Raw genomic sequence first — 19553 nt, forward strand, 5'->3', positions numbered from 1 at the left:
CAGTCTTGTTGGCCTGGAAAGTGAGGTATCCAAAGCCAAATTTCTTGGTCAGGTAATTGATACTGGAATTTGAGTAGCGACATGTATGTCACAGAGGAGGTGAAAAGCAGAAAGGGGGAAATTCTTCATTTCTGAGAACTTGCTCTTGCACATGATCTCTGCTGCGTGCACTTGGAGGTAAAACAATTCTATTTACATATCTTCTACAAATACCGCATGTTCTCACTTTATGTGGAAACTGTAAAGTTAATCTCATGGAAGTACAGAATAGGAGAGAGCCCAAGAAGGATATAGGGGAGGCAAGGATGGAGAGAGAAAAGTTAAGAGGGATGGTATTGTACAGGAGGAATAGTTCTTCACGTTCTCTAGCAGCCCAGTGAGCAACCAAGGTTGTCGATGATCAATCGTAGATTTCAAAACAGTGGTGAGAGAGGATTTTGAATGCTAACAATACAAAGGAAAGATTAATTTGAGGTGATGAGCATACCAGTTACCCTGATCTGTGCATTCCATGTAGTATACACGTATCAACAAATTTTAGTGTGCCTGAGAAATACATGCAATTAATTATGCAACAATTAAATATATTTATGTTTTTGAGTTAAAAGAAAAAAAAATCAAAGCTAGTCACTAAACATTTAAGCTTTGAGGAATGGAAAAATAACTCCAAGAGGAAAACATCAGCTTGCTTACCCAGGGAATGAGCGTAACTCATTTCTGGTTCCAGCATGGGGCTGCTGGCACCCAGCTCCTTTCACTCAGGGTAGAAAACAAATCCCCAGGTGCTTCTGAGCCAAACTTTAAAGGCCAGTCAGGAAACAAGCAGCACTCCCGGTTGGGAAAGCCTGGATGGAAGCTTTCTTCTAAAGTAAACAAAAGATCTGCAAAAGTATTTCCTTGCACTATTTGGCAAGAGCATGGAGCACCTGGAGAGTGAGTTAGGAAGAGAAAGCCTACAAGAAATGGGATCGGAGCGTGGATGGTTGTAATAATGAAGCTTTGTCTCTGTCATCTCCAGAGTCCCTGAGTCTTGTTAGGAGACAAAGCTGCAAATGAAGAGACACTCAGAGAGGCTGAGTGATTAGGAACACATTCATGGAAAGGATAAATAGAAGAAATGCTTTTTCTGGTTCCTGAAGTTTATCTTTCATTTGGATTAAAAAAAAAAAACCTTGAATGATATCTTCTAGAAAGTCTAAGTGGAACATCTATATTAAAATAAATGAGGGCTGTGAGGGAAGAGGTATGAGCAATGAGAAAACCAATTATCCTTACAGGCAGAAATGTCTTTCCTGCTTCAATGCAGCCTGTGATGCCGGCAATTTCAGCCATTCTCTTTTAGGTGATTTTCTGTGCCAGTTCCACATGCTGCTTGGGGGCTGAGTTGTGGGGGAGGCTAGGGGAGGCTGTCTTGCCTCACCTGTTGGAACAGGACACAATGAAAGGTGTATAGAGAGCCATTGCATTCTCTGTGCCCTGCATTCTGTTCACCAGGGTGGCCTAAGTAGGAAGACAGGTTCCCCTTGGGAGTCAGGAGGAGAGAGAAATGAGGCAGTAATTGCATGGTGCTGCTGGTGCTAAGTACATAGCGTTAAAAAATAAATAAACCAACCCACTAAGGCGATTGACTCAACAGCATCTCCATTAATTTTAGGGAGTCACACAGTTTTAGCACTTTTTCTCCACTGAAAAAGCCTTAAATGCCTGGTGGGTGATTGCCCTTACCCAGTGTTTCTGGAAACACCAAATATTGATCCAGAAAGATTAACTGAGGGGAAAAAATAATTTCTGCACTTTCTGTAAGAACTATGCAGTGTCACAAAAAAGAACCAGGGTTGAAAATATTTTCCCCAAATATAACAGAATATACAATATCTGTGCACCAAATCTTAGCAGCCTAAGTTGGGAGAGTTGAGGCTTGAGGCTTTTACAAGGTAATCAATGGCTCATTTTATTTGGTAGGCAACATCAGACAAAAACACATTTTCTTCTGGGGACCCAAGTTCTATACTTAGGGCCTACCTGCTGGAGAAAATCAAAGATGCAGATTATGGGGATGCCAAGGACACAGCTACCTGGACACTATTTGAAGTCAATATGCTCCTAAAGTGTTGCTTTTTCCTCTTTCTGGGATGTTAACACCATTTACTCACCTGCTTCTAGCTGCTCCATGCTAAAGGTTAAGTGGTTGTGAAACTGCAGGTACCACATATTCCAAAGCTGATGTTTTGAATCCTGGGCTAAGTAGTGGGGCTTTGTAGCTTGTCCCTGATGAGCCCCAGGGGCAGCTGTGAGAGGGTTACCTTTTGCCATCTCAAAGTCATAGGCCCCTTCCATCTCATGGCAAACTGATTTGCCAAGCTGGAGTTCAGTAAACTCAGACTCTTGGAGTATGTGCTCAAGGGAGCTGAAGGTTTGTGGCCTCTTGGGCCCTTTGCAGGTGCACTTGCCTTTTCAGTGTGCTGCTATTTTTCTTCTTCTCTGTAGGCACTCACACGCAGTACTATTATTACTTGCTTGTTACTGCATGCTGCTGATTCATACTCATAGGAAAAAGTAATTTTGTCTTCAACACCTACCTCTTCCTTGTCATTTAAGGCATATGTTAATGAAAGACAGATTTTGGCATCTACTCTCCTCTGTAGCTCGGAGGCCACAATGTGGATTCATTATAAATGAAGATGCAACTGTTATTTTACTTCCATTTGTATTTATTACTGCGTCAAAGCCATCTTGCAGGTAGCTTTGTGCTTCTCAAATCCCAAACTATATTCCAAGAAATGCTCAACATGTCAGGCCTGAATTGGCATTAATGTGGCACAAATGTACATACAATGTTTTAAATAAAGATGTCTTCACTTGCATTTTATTGTTGACAATTCTCGATTTTACATATTTTACAATAGGGTAGAACTGAGTCCTTGTGAAGACAGTTTAAAGGCTTCCCCTCCCCCTCTCTCTTTGCAGTACAGTGATTTTGTTCTTCTTTAAGTGAGGAGTATGCAAGTAATGAGTGCGCTGCTAGGAGGCATGCCAAGCGCAAGGCTGAAGACTGACGGGGGAGGGGAGCTAGCTTATGCAGAATGCTGAAAAGAACTGATTGAAAGCTTTTTGCTTTGTCATTCCTCTCAGTTCCTTTCCTTCTCTTCCTTCCCAATTTGTAACTGTGAATAAATGTAACCTCCTTATTTTACAGAACTGACTGACTCTAGAAGGAGCCATGACCTTGAAGGTCAACTGACCCCAACTCACACTGCAGCAGTACTCCACTCCATTCAGAAGCGCTCCTTCTTCCATGGAGTCTTTCTAAACTGATCATTTTGATCAGTTAAACTTGCAGCAGAGTGGGTGTTCAGACTAAAGGTTACGATGCCATTTGGGTCTCCTGTTGGAGTGCTGGAATTTTTTTTTAAAGATTTATTTTTTATTATTTTTTTTATTGGAAAGGCGGATATACAGAGAGGAGAGACAGAGAGGAAGATCTTCCGTCCGATGATTCACTCCCCAAGTGAGCGCAACGGCCTATACTATGCAAATCCGAAGCCAGGAGCCTCTTCCAGGTCTCCCATGCGGGTGCAGGGTCCCAAAGCTTTGGGCTGTCCTCGACTGCTTTCCCGGGCCGCAGGCAGGGAGCTGGAAGAGAAGTGGGGCTGCTGGGATAGAACTGGCGCCCATATGGGATCCCGGGCGTGCAAGGCGAGGACCTTAACCACTTGCGCCACCATGCCGGGCCCAAGTGCCAGAATTTGGCCCCAACTTCAGCTTCCTGGGAGGCAGCAGTGGATGGCTCAAGTAATGGGGTCTCTGCCCGCTGTGTGGGAGACCTGATTTGGGTACCAGGCTCTCAGCTTTGGCCTGGCCCACATTGGTTGTTGCACACATTGGGGGAGTGAACCAGCACATGAGAGATCTGTGTTATCTCTGCTCCTAAAAAAAACAAAGGGGGAGGGAAGGGGGGCAGAGATGGAGTAGAGGGGCCTCTTATCCTGAGCGTGTTATCCAACATTTCAAAGCCCTCATTCTCCTCTGCTGAACAGTTGTTTTTTAAAAAAATCCAATTCAAGGGAATTTTAGGGTTAGTTAAAGGTATATAGTGTGTACAAAACCTAGCACTCAGAGTAAATTATAAGTAACTAAGCAGAGCCTGGTGCTGTGGCCCAACAGGCTAAAGGTTTGCCTGCAAGCACCGTCATCCCATATGGGCGCTGGTTCTCGTGCCCTGGCTGCTGGTTCTCGTGCCCTGGCTGCGGCCGTTCCATTTCCCATGCAGTTCCCTGCTTGTGGCCTGGGAAAGCAGTAGAGGATGGCCCAAAGCCTTGGAGATGGAAGATCTTTCTCTGTAAAGTCTTTCCTTCTCTCTGTAAATCTGCCTTTCCAATTAAAAAAAAATCTTTCTTAAAAAAAAAGAGTAACTAAGTGATTCAAAAGGAACCAGAACTGCATGTTTCCTGTGTGACGGGGAGGTAAGACTTTCTCCATAGCATGATACTGTCCCACACTGTCTCATGAAATGATTAAAGATGGTTGATCCTGGGCGTGCTGCCTTGCAGGCTGAGAGTGCTGTTATTAATAACAGTACCCCACATACCTTGCGTGCTCTAGAATTTAGCATGCACTTTCACAAGTGGGGAAAATACCCTTGCCAATGATGACTGAGAGGCAGAAGGAGCAGGAGGGGTTTTGAAAGAGATCTGTTAGCCATGCAAGCATGAAGCTATCTGCACTTGTGTGAGGGGCATAGTACCCAGCAGAATCCATGAGAAGTAACAATGCCTGGTACATTTCACTTCAGAGCCAGAATGATCTGGAAAACCATAGGAACACAGTCCAAGAGTTTTAGGGCAACTCTGCTGAAGCTTAAGAATCCAGATGGTTCCCATGGCTTTCAATTTTGCTCCAGGAAGGCCTCTATTTGCATTTGGCTGAATTTTCATGTACAAACTAGATATAATAATGATTTAGAATTGCAGACTGGTAGAAGTTGAGATGTGTTCACAATTAGGAGGCAAAGTGTATGGAACTGAGGCAAGCAAAGCATACAAGTCCTGGGAACAATGTGAACTTGGGTTTCGATGTGCACAAATGTGTCAAACCGAATGCAAAACTTTTAATAATAGAAACTGCAACCCTTATTGTTTTCACAGCCTCCTGAAACAGTTCTCTCTTTGTGTGCACATGTGTTTTAACATATAGACAATTTTAACATATAGACAATGCTCAAAAGTAAGTTTTTAGAGATGGAGAAAAATGTACACTGTATTTGAAAAATATTTCCTTGTTTCGGTACTGTAAGAGGATAAAGAAATATACCTTGCTCTATTAGAAAGAAAATGATCTTTTTGAAATTCAGTTCTTTCAGAAGATGAAGTTTTAAATATTAAACTTTGCCTAACCAACTGGTCCTAGTGGTCCAGATATGTGATGGAGGAATTCGAATTTCATGGAGTTAGAAATATTCTAAACGAATACTTAGGCATGTACATCTGCAACACTTCCAAGATTTGCTAATATGTACAGCAAAACTTCTAAATCGGTCTTTGCCTGTTCTTTCTCAGCCCCAAGTCCACCTTTCTGTCCAGGAGGAAATTTGGAGATGGAGCTTGACCCAGGTGGGCCAAGAGTGGGTTGGGCCTGACCAGCAGGAGACTCAGGTGGGAGAGGCCCAGCTGTGCAGCTGCGGGGAGCAGGAGGCCAGGGCTGGATCCAGCCCAAAGGAGCTCAGTGTGTGTCTCACAGTCCCAATTTGGTTGATGTATTTTTGCAGCTTCTAAAGGTTACCTCACATGCTGTAATACATTCTAGAGAGACATGAGCTGAATTTTACTGTGCCAGTCAAGAGGCTGGCTTGAGTCTGCTATTTAGAACTAAGAGAGACAGTACAATTTACATGTGTGAGATTGTGAGAATAATTTTACCTTCTGTTGTTTTTAAAAACCACCTTGGGCCATGATTTTTAAATCCAGACACAAGAAGATCTGCTGGGTTCCCATAGCAACATTAACTTATCTAAACTGCCCTTGTTGTATGTAATACTTTCCTTGCTAGTTTGACTTTTAGATGTTTCAAATGTATACTTTAATTATGAAATATAACTGAGTTAAGAACCTCAGGCGAATTTTAACATTTACATTTACTGACATACACATTTCAACAGAAAACTTGCTAACTGTACTTCTGAGCACTTGATGCCAAGGCGAGAGTATGCCAAAACCTTTTCATGGGCTTCCTCTTCCTTGCCGTTCATCTCTGACCTCACTCTGTTCTGTTTCATAGACAACTTTTCAATCAATCTCTCCAAATACTCTATTTATAACCAGTCGTGACTAGAACTAAACAGAAGCCACCTGACCCGTCAGACAGATGGCTCCCGTCTTAAGACTAGAGGTCATCACAGAACTATGGTAGGCTTTCTACAAGCTGATTCCTCCCATCTTTCTTCCATTATTCTTCACCATTAATGATGCATACAACCCAGACTTTTTTTTTTTATTATTATCTTCTGATATTCAAGGATGAGTTTAGACCCACTTTCTCATGAATCTTTGACTCAGCCTCATTCTTTTTCACAGATTTCTCTCTGAAACTACTGTGACCAAAGCTACTGCCTCCATATTATGTGTCGTGACTAGGCAGCTCTCATTTCCATATTTTAAAAATAATACATAGCTCTTTAATTAGCTTTTTAATTTCAATTTTATTTATTTATTTCACAGGGATATAAGGAGAGAGCAAAACAAAAAAAGAAAAAGAAGAAGACAGGAAGAGAGAGAGAGAAATTTTCATCCACTCCCTAAATCCCAAGTGCCAAGTGCCAAGTGCCAAGGCTAGACTGCAGCCAGAGAAGAATGCAATCAGGATGACCCACCTGGGTGACAGGGGCCCAATAATCAGCACCATCATCTGCTGCCTCCCGTGCAATAAATGAGCAGGACACCAGAATGAACAGGGACCCAAACCTAGCTACTTAGATTCGTGACACAGGCATCTCAAAAGTGCTGCCTTAACGGTTATACCAAACACCCACCTTTCTCCTCATTTAAAATAATAGTATCTTAATTTTCTTGTAAGAAATTTTCTTCCACTTTCTATGTAAATTCTGGTTGGCAGCAGCAATTAAGCTGTTCTGCCCCAGTCTGTCAAGAGATGAACCTGTGGGCCCGGCGCTGTGGCACAGTGGTTAAGGTCCTTGCCTTGCACGCCCGGGATCCCATATGGGTGCCGGTTCTATCCCGGTAGCCCCGCTTCCCTTCCAGCTCCCTGCCTGTGGCCCGGGAAAGCAGCAGAGGACGGCCCAAAGCTTTGGGACCCTGCACCCGCGTGGGAGACCCGGAAGAGGCTCCTGACTTCGGATCGGCATAGCATCGGCCGTTGTGCTCACTTGGGGAGTGAATCATCGGACGGAAGATCTTCCTCTCTGTCTCTCGTCTCTGTATATCCGCCTTTCCAATAAAAAATAATAAAATAAATCTTTAAAAAAAAAAGATGAACCTGTGACCTCAGCCAATGGATTACATTCCTCCAGGAACTTGAATTCTAAGCAAACCCAAAGGAAAAAACAGGAGACTGAGTCATGGTATGGTGGTCCTTTCAAAACTACATCCTTTTCTTTCAGCTTTCTGTGGCTCATAAAAAATCCAAAATCCACTGGCTGGTATGGTTTCCTATTTGAGTATCTGTTCATATGGTCTTTAGGTCAGGCTTTAGAGGTCTGGAAGATGCACCTGTGGCTCCACAGCTACATTCCCTGTGTGCTCCAGGAAGATGTGGCCGGGACTTTACTGTGTTAGTCCATATGACTCAGCATATCAGGAGTCAGAAACTCCATTTTTAAAAGGTGTGATTTGCAGCTTGTATCCTCTTTGGGTCAAAGGGGTGAATAAATTGTTTAACTGTTGCAAGAGTCTGCATGGTTGGGTATGTCAGTTGTTTAAAAAAAAAAAAAACCAGCTTACAGCAACTTGTACATCTAAGAATAGCCCCAAAGTACTGTGAACAAAGGGCCACACTTCCCCATTTTTAGGGAGGAAAGAAAAACTAAAATTGTATTATAGACATCAGCCTCAGCATTTAAACAGACAACATGACAGAGAAACAATGTGCCTTGATCTTGGGCTTTTCCTGATCTTGTAGTTTTCCCTGGAAACAGGCATGCAGGCTATGCCACCCGATAAAGGACAAATGGGGACTGTTTGGGAAATGGTTTACTAAGTCCAATGGATAATTAAGGTAGATGAGTTTTCCACCTCTAAAAAAACAGGAAGTTATCATTTCTTAAAATTATCTGACTTGTCAGTAATTTAATAATTACTATAAAATTCAATAAACAAATAATTATATACAATAAACCCAAACAAGCGTGGGCCTATCAGGCGTTGAAAACAAAGAAGATGGTATACTCTTTGAAACATGTGCTTGAAATGCACAAAAGAGCTCACCAATGATAAAAGATCAGGAAACACAAATTCTCTTCTACTGATTAGCTTTAACAAAAGGAAACATTTGAAGTCTTTGAAGATTACAGTCCTCTGGATTTTTGTCCCTTAACAGGTTACATAGTTCAGTCACAAGGAAGGAGCGAAAACATGAACTTGGAGCTATTTTGAGTCCAGTGCAATGGTTTCTGAAATTTTCCTTGAACCCACACTCGGTGCATTTTCACTTGTTTTTTCCTATTAACTTGTAAGCGACGATCAACCAGATTTTGCTTTTCATCTAACCCGGCCTTGCAGAACATACTGTGGACTTCCCCTATGAGACAAAAATGGCAATCAAAGATATGACATGTGGCTGGGTGGGGGACGGGGGAGAACGGTGATGGACTGATGGACTATCTGAATTTCATTTAAACCAAGGAAGACTGTTTGGCACCAGTTGGTGAAGGAAACTTGTGTCATCAAGTAGTTTCTTCTACATCACAGAAACATACTGAGCATACATAGGCTGAGGCAACAGGGCATAAACAGTGACACAAGACTAGCACTTGCTGTTCTCAGTGTTTTGAAAGGTGCCTCCATTTGGGTTGCTGTTGGTTGCAAGACTCAACGTGTCACATTAAAGAGGTACACAAACAAGTTCTGGGAAATCCTAGAATGTATGACTTTTTTTTTTTTTACTGTCAGATATGCTTTCTTAAAATGAAAAACTGATAAGAGATAAGTAGTTTTCTGGAGACTTATCCACTAAAATTCCCTCCATTCGCTGCAGCCTATCAACCATATTTTTCATATCTGGGCTAACAATATCTCCAAAATGAAACAGCCCGCACCTTCACGGGGGTATGGGCATGACATAAGTGACTCCTTCAAGCAATTTTAACTACGAAGAGAAGAAAAGGCACAAAGGCTATTTTCAAGCTTTTATGTGGAACAGAGACAGGCACCAAAGGATGAAGACATTCAATGTTTAATCAACGGCTGCAGCTTTATTCCTACATCTTTTCAGCTTCTCCTTACAAATACTAACCAAAGTTTTTACAGTTTATTATTTCCTTCTGTAGATTAGCATACCTTTTGTAAAGAAATATGCTCTGGTACCATCTCCTCGAACATAGAAATTTTCAGATAAACAATGTCCTAAAAAAAAAAAAAAAAGAAACCCAGTATTCCTCAAAATAGATGAATAAAAAACAAAAATAATCTGACATGAAATATATCCAGGAATTCATTAAAATAAATGAAATAATCCCAAATTGTATCTTTTATTACCCTTTTTAAAACGAAGCTGGGTCTTGTCATATCTTCCGTAGTCCCGAAACAAAAGCATTCCCCCAGGTTTCAATAGCTTGACCAATCGGTTGACAACACTTTGCATCCTTTGAAAACAAAGGAAGATACCTTGTTTATGGAAACTTGTTTTCTGTACCAGATTTAACTTTCTTCAAGACAAAAAATCAGAAAAGCTCACAAAGAACAAAAAAATCTAAACCTTACATGTTAAGGGCAACAAAGACAGAAATAATTTGGGAAGCAGGAACAAAAAGGACATCAACTTGTTCTATGACCAGATTCAAAAGATCCACATTATCAAAAACTCATCCAAAATGGCTACAGCGGCAACTGCACAGAGCTTCATGGGTGATGTTAAAATTGAGCTGCAGGACACAGGTGTTTCCTGGCAGACAAGGCTAACCACGGTGGTTCTGAAGCTGACAAGAGGGAACACACTGCTTTCTCCCTGCGTTATTAAAATTGTATGTATATAACAGCATCATCTCAAATTGTACAAACCTAAACAGGGACTCCATCTGTCCCTGAAAATCAGCTCATCCTCCCTCTGACTTCATTATTTAGCTCAAAAGTATTCTCATCCACTTCACGAAAGAGAAATTGCTTTTCTCTCACTATATTCTACATTGACCACTAAATCCAGTCTCTTTTTAAAAATGATGTTTTTGGGGCCCAGTGCTGTGGTTCAATAGGTTAATCCTCCCTGCCTGCAAGTGCAGCATCCCATATGGGCACCAGTTAGGGTTCTGGCTACTCCATTTCTTATCCAACTCCCTGTTTGTAGCCTGGAAAAGCAGTAGAGAATGGCCTAAAGCCTTGGGAACCTGAACTCATGTGGGAGATCAGAAGAAGCCTCTGGTTCCTGGTTTCAGATTGGCTCAGTCTAGCCACTGAGGCTATTTGGGGAATGAACCAGAAGATGGAAGATGTTTCTCTCTGTCTCTCCTTCTCTCTGTAAATCTGCCTTTCTGATAAAAATAAATCAAAGAAAAAATAAAATATCTTTGATACATATATTTCCCTTTATGCATTACCTTTATATTTCCCCTCTCTTATTTCCTATCTGTACTCCTTCAGTGCAAACAGCCTTGTAGCCTCAGACCTGGAAATAGGAACTGCTTTCCAGCATGCTTTATGATTCCCCTAGTTGATTCCTCTTGCCTATTACCAATGAATTCTGCTGTTAACACCATGCTTTGCTCAAACAATTCTTGACTTCAATCCACATGATAGCATTTTTAAAAAAACTCAATAATTTATTTTTACTTTATTTGAAAGGCAGAGAGACAGAGATATACCAACTAATAGCCAGGGGGCAAGATCAGGCTGAGGCCAGGAGCCTGGAACTCATCTCAGACTCCTACATGGGTCACAGGGATCCAACTGCTTGGACCACCTTGGGTAAGCATTAGCAGGGAGCCAGAAATGGTAGAAGGAGCCAGGACTTGAACCAGATACTTCCCTATAGGATGTGGGCATTATACCTGTTTTCACAGGACAAACAGTGAATTTCTTAGTCGAGCTCTTAAGAGTTCCCACTCACAGCTGCTGCCTTGTCTTTCCAACATCTTTCCATTATTTCCCCACCTGACGCAGCTCCTTTAGCAAAACTACTGTGTGCTTGGCTATGAACAGTCTGAGCCTTTGCCCGCAAAGAATTTTCCCTCTAAGAATTCTTTCTTCTTTCCCTTCTGCCTATTTAAATTTTATTCACATTGCATGTCACTGCTTAATACCTGGAAGCCTATGCTTTCTTCCTCTCACTGTTTTATTTCCCTGGCTTCCAATCAAACATGGTGCCTTATAACTGATCCTGATGTACTGTTTCTGGTTAAGTGTTCATAGTTTTATGTGTGATTATGGGGCCAGGGAGGACAAAGATTTAGGATCCTGCCTCAACACTGAATGGTTGGCACTGACACCTATGGAGTTCTGTTGAGAAAGACTAAGGGTACTTTCTGGGAAGGATGATCAGAAAACAAAATCGATTACCAATGTCTGCTGTGAGTAGAGATGGGCTAAGTCCTTGCTGCCTTGGCTTCCTCCAAGGTTCCACGTATTTATTTATTTATTTGTACTTTTTTTTTTTTAAAGATTTGAAAGGCAGATTTACAGAGAGGAGAGACAGAAAGATCTTCCATTCACTGATTCATTCCTGAAGTAGCTACAACAGTTGGAGTTGAGCCAATTCAAAACCAGAAGCCATGAGCTTTTGTCCAGGTTTCCCACATGGGTTCAGGGCCCCAGGGCTTTAGGCCATCCTCTACTGCTTTCCCAAGCCACAAGCAGGGAGCTGGACTGAAAGTTTAGAAGCGAGGACATGAACTAGTACCCATATGGAATCCTGGAGCATGCAAAGCAAGGATTTAGTCATTGAGAACATCACACCAGGATCCTCTCCATATCCAAGCTTCTTAAAGTTATCAAGGATTTATTTTTAAAAACAGTTTGTGTCAGATAATCTGTAGATTCCTTTCAATTAAAATACTGTTCAATAGAATGGGGAGGTGAAAGCCAGATTATGACTATTATGAAGGAAGTATAGAGAAAATGCAAGCAACTACAAAAACAAGATAAAAATACAATAGAAGGAGATGGTGGAGATTAGCTGAAGAGTTCTTATTAAAAACTGGAACATAATACAGGAAAGGGAAAAAGAAGAGGATTTTTTTCAATATAGGTTATTTTTAACACTGTGCTTATACCCTTAGGTTTTAGCAATGAATACAAACCATATCTAAACCTTAAAATATACACATTTAGGATAAAGGTTTTCTGCATGGAACAAAATCTATTTCTTTAATTATTAGTAAAACAAGAGTGACACTAAAAGGTAGGAAAGTAAAAAACCAAGGTACTTGGAAATGTAGCCACCTCCTTCTGCAAATCCCTTATTCCCATCTTTTCTGTTCAGGGCTGAGGGCAGATGGGTGGGGTGGGCTGCTGTTCCTGCTCACCCCCCTGGTTTGGCACTCAGCTCTAGGTTCAGTTCCTAAGAATGGCAGTGGGGAATGGGCTGGGAGGACATGAACAAGATAAGAAGGGAGAAAGTCCCTTTCCTTTCTGTGTCCCTCTTGTGTCAGCTGCTGCCCTCACCTGTCTCTGGACAGAGGGAGAGAAGAACAAGAACAGATTAAAAAAATTTTTACTAATAGTTTGGGTCTGGAAAAAGCATCTTTTATTGCCATGAAAAGAGATAGTTAGCTCCACTTTCGTAGCCTCCTATGATCAATTCCCTTTGAAGTTGGACCAGCTGAACTGCTTCCTGTTCATTTGTGTCAAGATTTTCCCGGCTGCAAAAGAACTACTTTTCTAGTGCTCTTCTGGGGTTGAACGCTGTAGCCCTACATGACCCTGAAGACATGGCTTTGCCTTTTCACTAACTGTTAGCTTTCTTCCATCCACTTACTTTGTTATTACTGTCTTGAAAGATTCATTTATTTGAAAGGTAGAGTGGCAGAGAAGGAGGGAAGGATAGTGAGAGACACCATCTGTTGGTTCACTTCCCCCAGTGCCCTCAATAGCTGGAGCTGGGCCAGGTCAAAGTCAGGAGCCAGAAACTCCTACGTATGGCTTCAATCAAGAACTTAGACCATCATCCCTTGCATAAAACTGGATTGCAAGCAGAGTAAGACACTTGATCCCAAGTATTTTGATAGCAGATGTGGGCATCCCAAGCAGTGGTTTAACTTGCATTGCCATAACACCTACTCCTATTTTTAAATAACTTCCAGGTTTGTAAAAGAAATTGGCCACTAACACAATACATCTGAATCTATTCTACAACAAATAGAGTGAAATACCGTACTATAAATCAGTCTTCTCAAGACATCTGCTTCTCCTTCGCTTTAACATTCAATTCAAATCATGAGAAAAATACATTATCTAAACTAATTTCAAATAGTCTTTTTGTGGTCTTACTTAGAATTTAAATATTTCCTGTTATGAATGTCAAATAGGAAATCTTGTTCTCTCACCATCCACCCACTTACTCCATCCTTTTAGTATTCATATAAGGAAACAAAATTCATAGATAACATCTTTCTACTAGTACTTGAACAATGCCAATCATCTAAATAGATTAGGAGAAAGAAACAGATATAGAAACTGGGAGAGAGCAGGCATTTAGCATTGTGGTTGAGATACCCACATGCCAGATGAGAGTACCCAATGCTACTAATGATTCTAGCCTCTGTGTCAAGTTGCCCAGTAGGGCAGACTCCCAGAGACAGTACTGATGGCTCAAGTAATTGGATCCCTGCCACCCACATGGGAAACCTGCATTGAAATCTCAGCTCCTGGCTTTAGCTCTAGCCCAGCCCCGCCAGCGCAAGCATTTGGGAAGGGAAGGAACCAGCTGATGGGAGCTTTCGCTCTCTCTGTCTCTGCCTCTCAAACAGATAACTTTTAGTCAAAAGAAAGAAGAAAGAAAGAGACACTGGGAAGGAAAAGAAGCTTCTTGGAGCCTGACAGAGCTAGCCAGGTGCAAACGTAAATTTCTCTCAGATTGATTTGAAGGGTCTTAGTGAGTTCAGAATTGCAAAGAGACAAACTGGTGATAACAAATTTCTGTGGCAAAAAATCCACACTCATCAGACCAAACGTGATTGATCCAAGGCTGCATCTCCCACCCAGGGGCTGTGAAAGCTCAAGCTTATGAAACCTTACAAAATCACAAGCCCTGATGCTGTCCATGTGTGCTTCTGCACAAAGAGCGTGTTGTCACCTTGGTGAGGAAGGTCAGCATTCTTGTGTTTGTCACATCTCTTTATGTGTCCTCGCTGGAAGACAGTTATTTTAATACATCATGAAAATCTAAAAATGTACATCGTAAGTCTTTACATGATGGTACTTGGCCAAACTTACAACATAAAAGTCCAAGGATAATCTGGCAAACGTTGGTAACCCCAATGCTGTCCTTAAGGCACAGCAAATTAAACCACAGGCTGTAGTGCTGACACCCCTAAGAGCTCTGGGTCAGTCTTAGCTGCTCCACTTCTGATCCAGTTTCCTGCAAACATGCCTGGGAAAGGAATGAAAAATGGCCTACCTCCGTGGGCCCCTGCCACCCACCTTGAGAGGCGAGATGGAATTCAAGGCTCCTGGCTTCACTCTGGCCCAGCCTTGGCCATTGCAGTTATTTGGAGAGGGAATCAGCAAATGAACATCTCTCTCTCCCTCTGTGTGTGTGTGTGTGTGTGTGTGTACATATGTGTAAAAATTAATTACAAATTAATTTTGTCTTTCAAATTAATTAAATCAAGAGAAAAATCTCAATAACATCTATTTTCATAGTGGGATTCTTTAAAAAAGAATTTTTTTTTTAACTTTTGGAATTAACTTGCTGAGAAGCAGAAAGAGATAGAGACTAAGAGAGAAAAAAGACAGAGACAATGATCTTTCATCTACTGATCGACTCCACCAAATCCTGCCATAGTTGAAACTGGCCCATGCCAGATGCCAGGAGCCAGGCACTCACTATGCTGGGGGGACAGGAATCCTATAACTTGAGCCATCATCATGGCCTCCCAGGGTCCGCATTGGCAGGAAGCTGAAATCAGGAGCAGAAATGTGTATCAAACCCAGGTTCTCAGCTGTGACACATGAGCATTCTGATCAGTGTGTTAACCACGAGGCTAAACATCTGTTGCTACAAACAAATGTTTAAGAGCCCATCAAGAGACGTGTGTGAAGCCAAGCAGATCTGCAGCCCGCCTCTTCATGAACATTCCGGAAGATGCTAAATCAAAGATGTTTGTTTCTGATCACCAAGTACAGTTTCCCTCTTGGGAGTCTATTAGGCTGTTCTGAATTTGTAATTTCCTTGAAGCACTGTCACTTTTAATAGGTATGTGTCTTGCCAGACTATACTCACTTCATTCTGACAGTGACAGAAAGCTCACTAATGAAGTAGTTTGACCAGTTTCTTTCTAAAAGTCTTAAGAAAGGAAAAAAAAAAAAACACCTGCATTTAAAAGGCTGCATATTATACATAATGTAGTTCACTAAATAATAAATTCAGGAATTGTCATTTTCGCTTTGATAGGTCTGAAAACTACTCCTGAGAAAGGAGAAAGGAGCTTTCACATGTTGGCTGTGCCCCTTTGTCTTCACTCACCTGTCAGGATGAACAGCAGAGAGCACAAAGATGAGGAGGACGACATCCAGGATCCCATCGGGGAAGGGGAAAGGTGAGCTCTCGTCACACACGTCGTGAACAAAAGCACAGCACTGGGCGGCTCTGTAGGACGAGTGCGACTGTCAGGAGGAAGGAAGAAAAAAGAGGTCAACACACTTTGGGGATTTTCTTCTTTTATATATATATTAAAAAGTCAACATTTTCCCCCAAGCCCCTTTCCTTGTGAATTTAAATGGAGTCTATTTCCAATTCAGTATTCTTTCAGCTTATTTCAAACTCTCTCCCTGCCAAACTGAATTCTAATAGTTGGATGTGGCAATATCCGTCATGATCCCTCCCTAAGCATGGATGCGGAGCACTGCTGGAGGCCTGCCTGTGTCGTCTACGGGCACAGGAAGGGCAACCCTCTCCCCACTCCTTTTCCTTGCCTCCTTTAGCTTAAAACACACATATCCCACACATGGCATACCCAGAGTTACATAATAGTGGTGGTTGCACAACCCTGAAGATATATGCTAAAAACCACTGAATTAACTGTTTTTCCCAACTTCAATTTTTAAACTTTGTTAGAGAAGTAGACACACAGTGTCAGGCAGATAGACACATGGAGAGAGCGCTCATCTGTTGGTTTTCTGCGTGGATGCTCACAAGGGCCAGAAGTGAGCTAGGCTGAAGCAGAGAGCCAGGAACTTCCAGGCCAAAGGATTGCTCCTGATTTTTTTTTTTAAAGTTTATTTACTTTTATGTAGAAGGCAGAGACAAAAGGAGAGACAGAAAGAGATATTTTTCCATTTGGAGTTCTCTCCCCAGATGGATGGAAATGAGGCAGTCAGAAGCCAGGAGCCAAGAACAGGAAGCAGCAGCCCAAGCACCTGGGTCATCTCCTGCTGCTTTCTAGGCACATTTTCAGGGAATTTGATGGGAAGTAGAGCAGCAGGGACTCAAACTGGTACCCATATGGGATACTAGCACTTCAGTTGGAGGCTTAATGTACTATGCTATGGTGTTGGGCTCCTTGAATTGTATTCTTTGAAATGGTGTACTTCATGGTATGTGAGCTAGATGTCAATAAAGCTGTTATTTTTAAAACTGGATCAGCATAATACATACAAAATTTGCCTACATATACAATATCACAAAAATACATACCAAAAAAATTAACAAGGATTCACCCTAGATAGTATCATTACAGGTGAAATAGTATCCTACCACTTAACTTTTTTAGTTTTTAAGAAAAACAATCTGGGTCCAGGGTGATGGCTCAGTGGCTGAACACTCATCTTGCCCATATGTTCATGTCCTAGCTGCTCTACTTCCCTTCCAGCTCCCTGCTTGTAGCCTGGGAAAGCAGTTGAGGATGACCCAAAGCCTTGGGACCTTGCTCCATATGGGTGACCTAGAAGAGGCTCCTGGCTTCAGATCAGCTCAGCTCTAGCCGTTGCAGCCATTTACAGACTGAATCAGCAAATATAAGATCTTTCTCTCTGTCTGTACTTTCTTAAATCTGCCTTTCCAATAAAAAAAAAAGAAAAAAAAATCTATATTACTTTGGTAAACAGAAATGACTTTTTTCAAAAAGTTTTACTTAATTTATACCTTTACCATACAGTTTTTAATTGCATTTCATTGTATGACATCATTTCATAGGCTCTTTGGTTCCCCCAACCCCTCCTCCTACCCTCCCCCCATGGTGGATTACTCCACCTCATTGCAGTATTACAGTTCAAATCCAGTCTTGTTTCTTTCATTGCAAGCATGTACCATGCATAGAGTCCAGCATCTTATTGTTCAGATCAATTCAACAGTTTCTTGGGGAGACCATCTCTGCTCTAAAAGCAGAGCTGGCTATCATACAGTTTTGTTAGTATAACTTCCTTTCCTTTTCCATTTCATCTTCATTCTAAAGTACACTAGCAATCAGGGATTCAACAATAAATACAAGTCCCCCAAGTGTTTTCCTTATAATAGCGGACAATTTGATTTGCATTATCATTGGCCTTCTCAGATTTTTCAAAAATACTTCAACAGTTTTAATGATTCCCTCCTGTGTGCAGACTGTACGAATGGCTCCAGGGACACAAACATGAATAAGATCCCTTTACAAGAGACAATTGAAAAAAATCTAAGTTTTTTTTTTTTCCTTAGGTGGTGGTGGTGGTGGTGGTGGTGTTTTAGCCATATGAAAATCTTGCCTGATTTGAATTGGCCTCTTTTAAAATAATCAAGTTCTGCTTGCATCATGATTATTCATATGTAGACCTATCCTTTTAATTTTCTAAGTCAGATTCTGCCTGGTCAGCCCTAATTGGTGCTGGCCTCCCTAGGAGTACCAATTCTTCAAGATCTATCTTAAATCCAGAACAACTTTAATGGTTTTAGGGTAGTGTCTTAGGGATCAACTATTGGTATGATTCTTTTTTTTAAAAAAGATTTATTTTTATTATTTTTTTATTGAAAAGGCGGATATACAGAGAGGAGAGATAGAGGAAGATCTTCCGTCCGATGATTCACTCCCCAAGTGAGCGCAACGGCCGATACTATGCCGATCCGAAGTCAGGAGCCTCTTCCGGGTCTCCCACGCGGGTGCAGGTTCCCAAAGCTTTGGGCCATCCTCGACTGCCTTCCTGGGCCACAGGCAGGGAGCTGGAAGGGAAGCGGGGCTGCCGGGATAGAACTGGCGCCCATATGGGATCCCGGGCGTGCAAGGCGAGGACCTTAACCACTTGCGCCACCATGCTGGGCCCTGGTATGATTCTTAAAACTCATAAAGGCTCAGTTTAAAATGGTCACAGATAACATATGATCTGGAAAGATTTCCAAAGAACCTCTTCAAAAGTGAATAAGCAAGACCTTCACATAGATGCTCTGTGAGGTGAGAGCAAGGCATACCTTTACAAGCTCCACAGCTTCAGGGGCAAAGTCACAACAGTAAAGGAAGGACTCCGGAGTGTTTCTATGACATGAAAAAGAAATGATTAAGTCTAGAATTCAGATCTGCCCAATTACAATAGAAAGGAGATTGTTAATAAGTGTCTCTTGAATATAATTTTGGCTGACATTTGGTTCATCGTTCCTTCTTTGTGAATACTGTTCTCTACACTGGTGTGTGGGTACCTTCCTATTGCTTCTAACCTGTAATGTCCCCTATACTGGTTAATGATGAGGTAATTTGCCAACCACAGCCTGGATCCAAGGCTCTCTGTTACTTGGGCCAATCTGCCACATGTGGTATCACAGGCCCACATGGGAAGCCTCTTAGACCCTCGGCCAGCACTGCTTCATCCTTCACCTTCACTGGTAGACCCCACAGCTCCTCTTGGCTGAACCCCACCCCCTTTCACTCCCTTCACTCCTTCTCCCAAGCCTCTGAGACCTGATGCTTCATTCTTCCTTTTCTCAGTACAACTCATCAGGCTACGCTCTGCTGCCCTGGTAGGGCAGAAACACACAAGAGGGTTTTTTTTTTTTTAAACAACATGTAAACACAACTTCTAAAAATGAATAAAACACTGACAGATGAATCCTTGATTTTCTTCTCAAGTTATTGTTATATATGTTTTGAGCCTCATGTATGTTTCAAGTACTAGAATACAAAGTAGTAAATGGAAATATATTAAATAGTAAGAGAATGCACTTTGGAACTAAATTAACTCATATTTGACTACTGAATCACAGAAAGGGTTAGAGTG

At 41.7% G+C, this 19553-nt stretch overlaps 1 protein-coding gene across 1 annotated transcript in view; it reads right to left on the reverse strand.

The window, feature by feature from the left end:
- Positions 1 to 7472: 7472 nt before the first annotated feature.
- The window catches only part of METTL8 (methyltransferase like 8), a 105891-nt gene continuing 93810 nt past the window's right edge, over positions 7473 to 19553 (reverse strand). Inside the window, exons 7-11 of the mRNA XM_040971703.1 lie at positions 18754 to 18817; positions 15844 to 15983; positions 9705 to 9811; positions 9507 to 9572; positions 7473 to 8748 (exon numbers count right to left, since the gene is read on the reverse strand). Coding sequence (XP_040827637.1) covers positions 8558 to 8748; positions 9507 to 9572; positions 9705 to 9811; positions 15844 to 15983; positions 18754 to 18817 — 568 coding nt within the window. The 3' untranslated portion in view covers positions 7473 to 8557. The remainder of the gene's footprint in view (positions 8749 to 9506; positions 9573 to 9704; positions 9812 to 15843; positions 15984 to 18753; positions 18818 to 19553) is intronic.

Source organism: Ochotona curzoniae, unplaced genomic scaffold, assembly GCF_017591425.1.
Source record: "Ochotona curzoniae isolate NIBS_2020 unplaced genomic scaffold, NIBS_Ocur_1.0 contig_2210, whole genome shotgun sequence".
Taxonomy (NCBI): Eukaryota; Metazoa; Chordata; class Mammalia; order Lagomorpha; family Ochotonidae; genus Ochotona; species Ochotona curzoniae.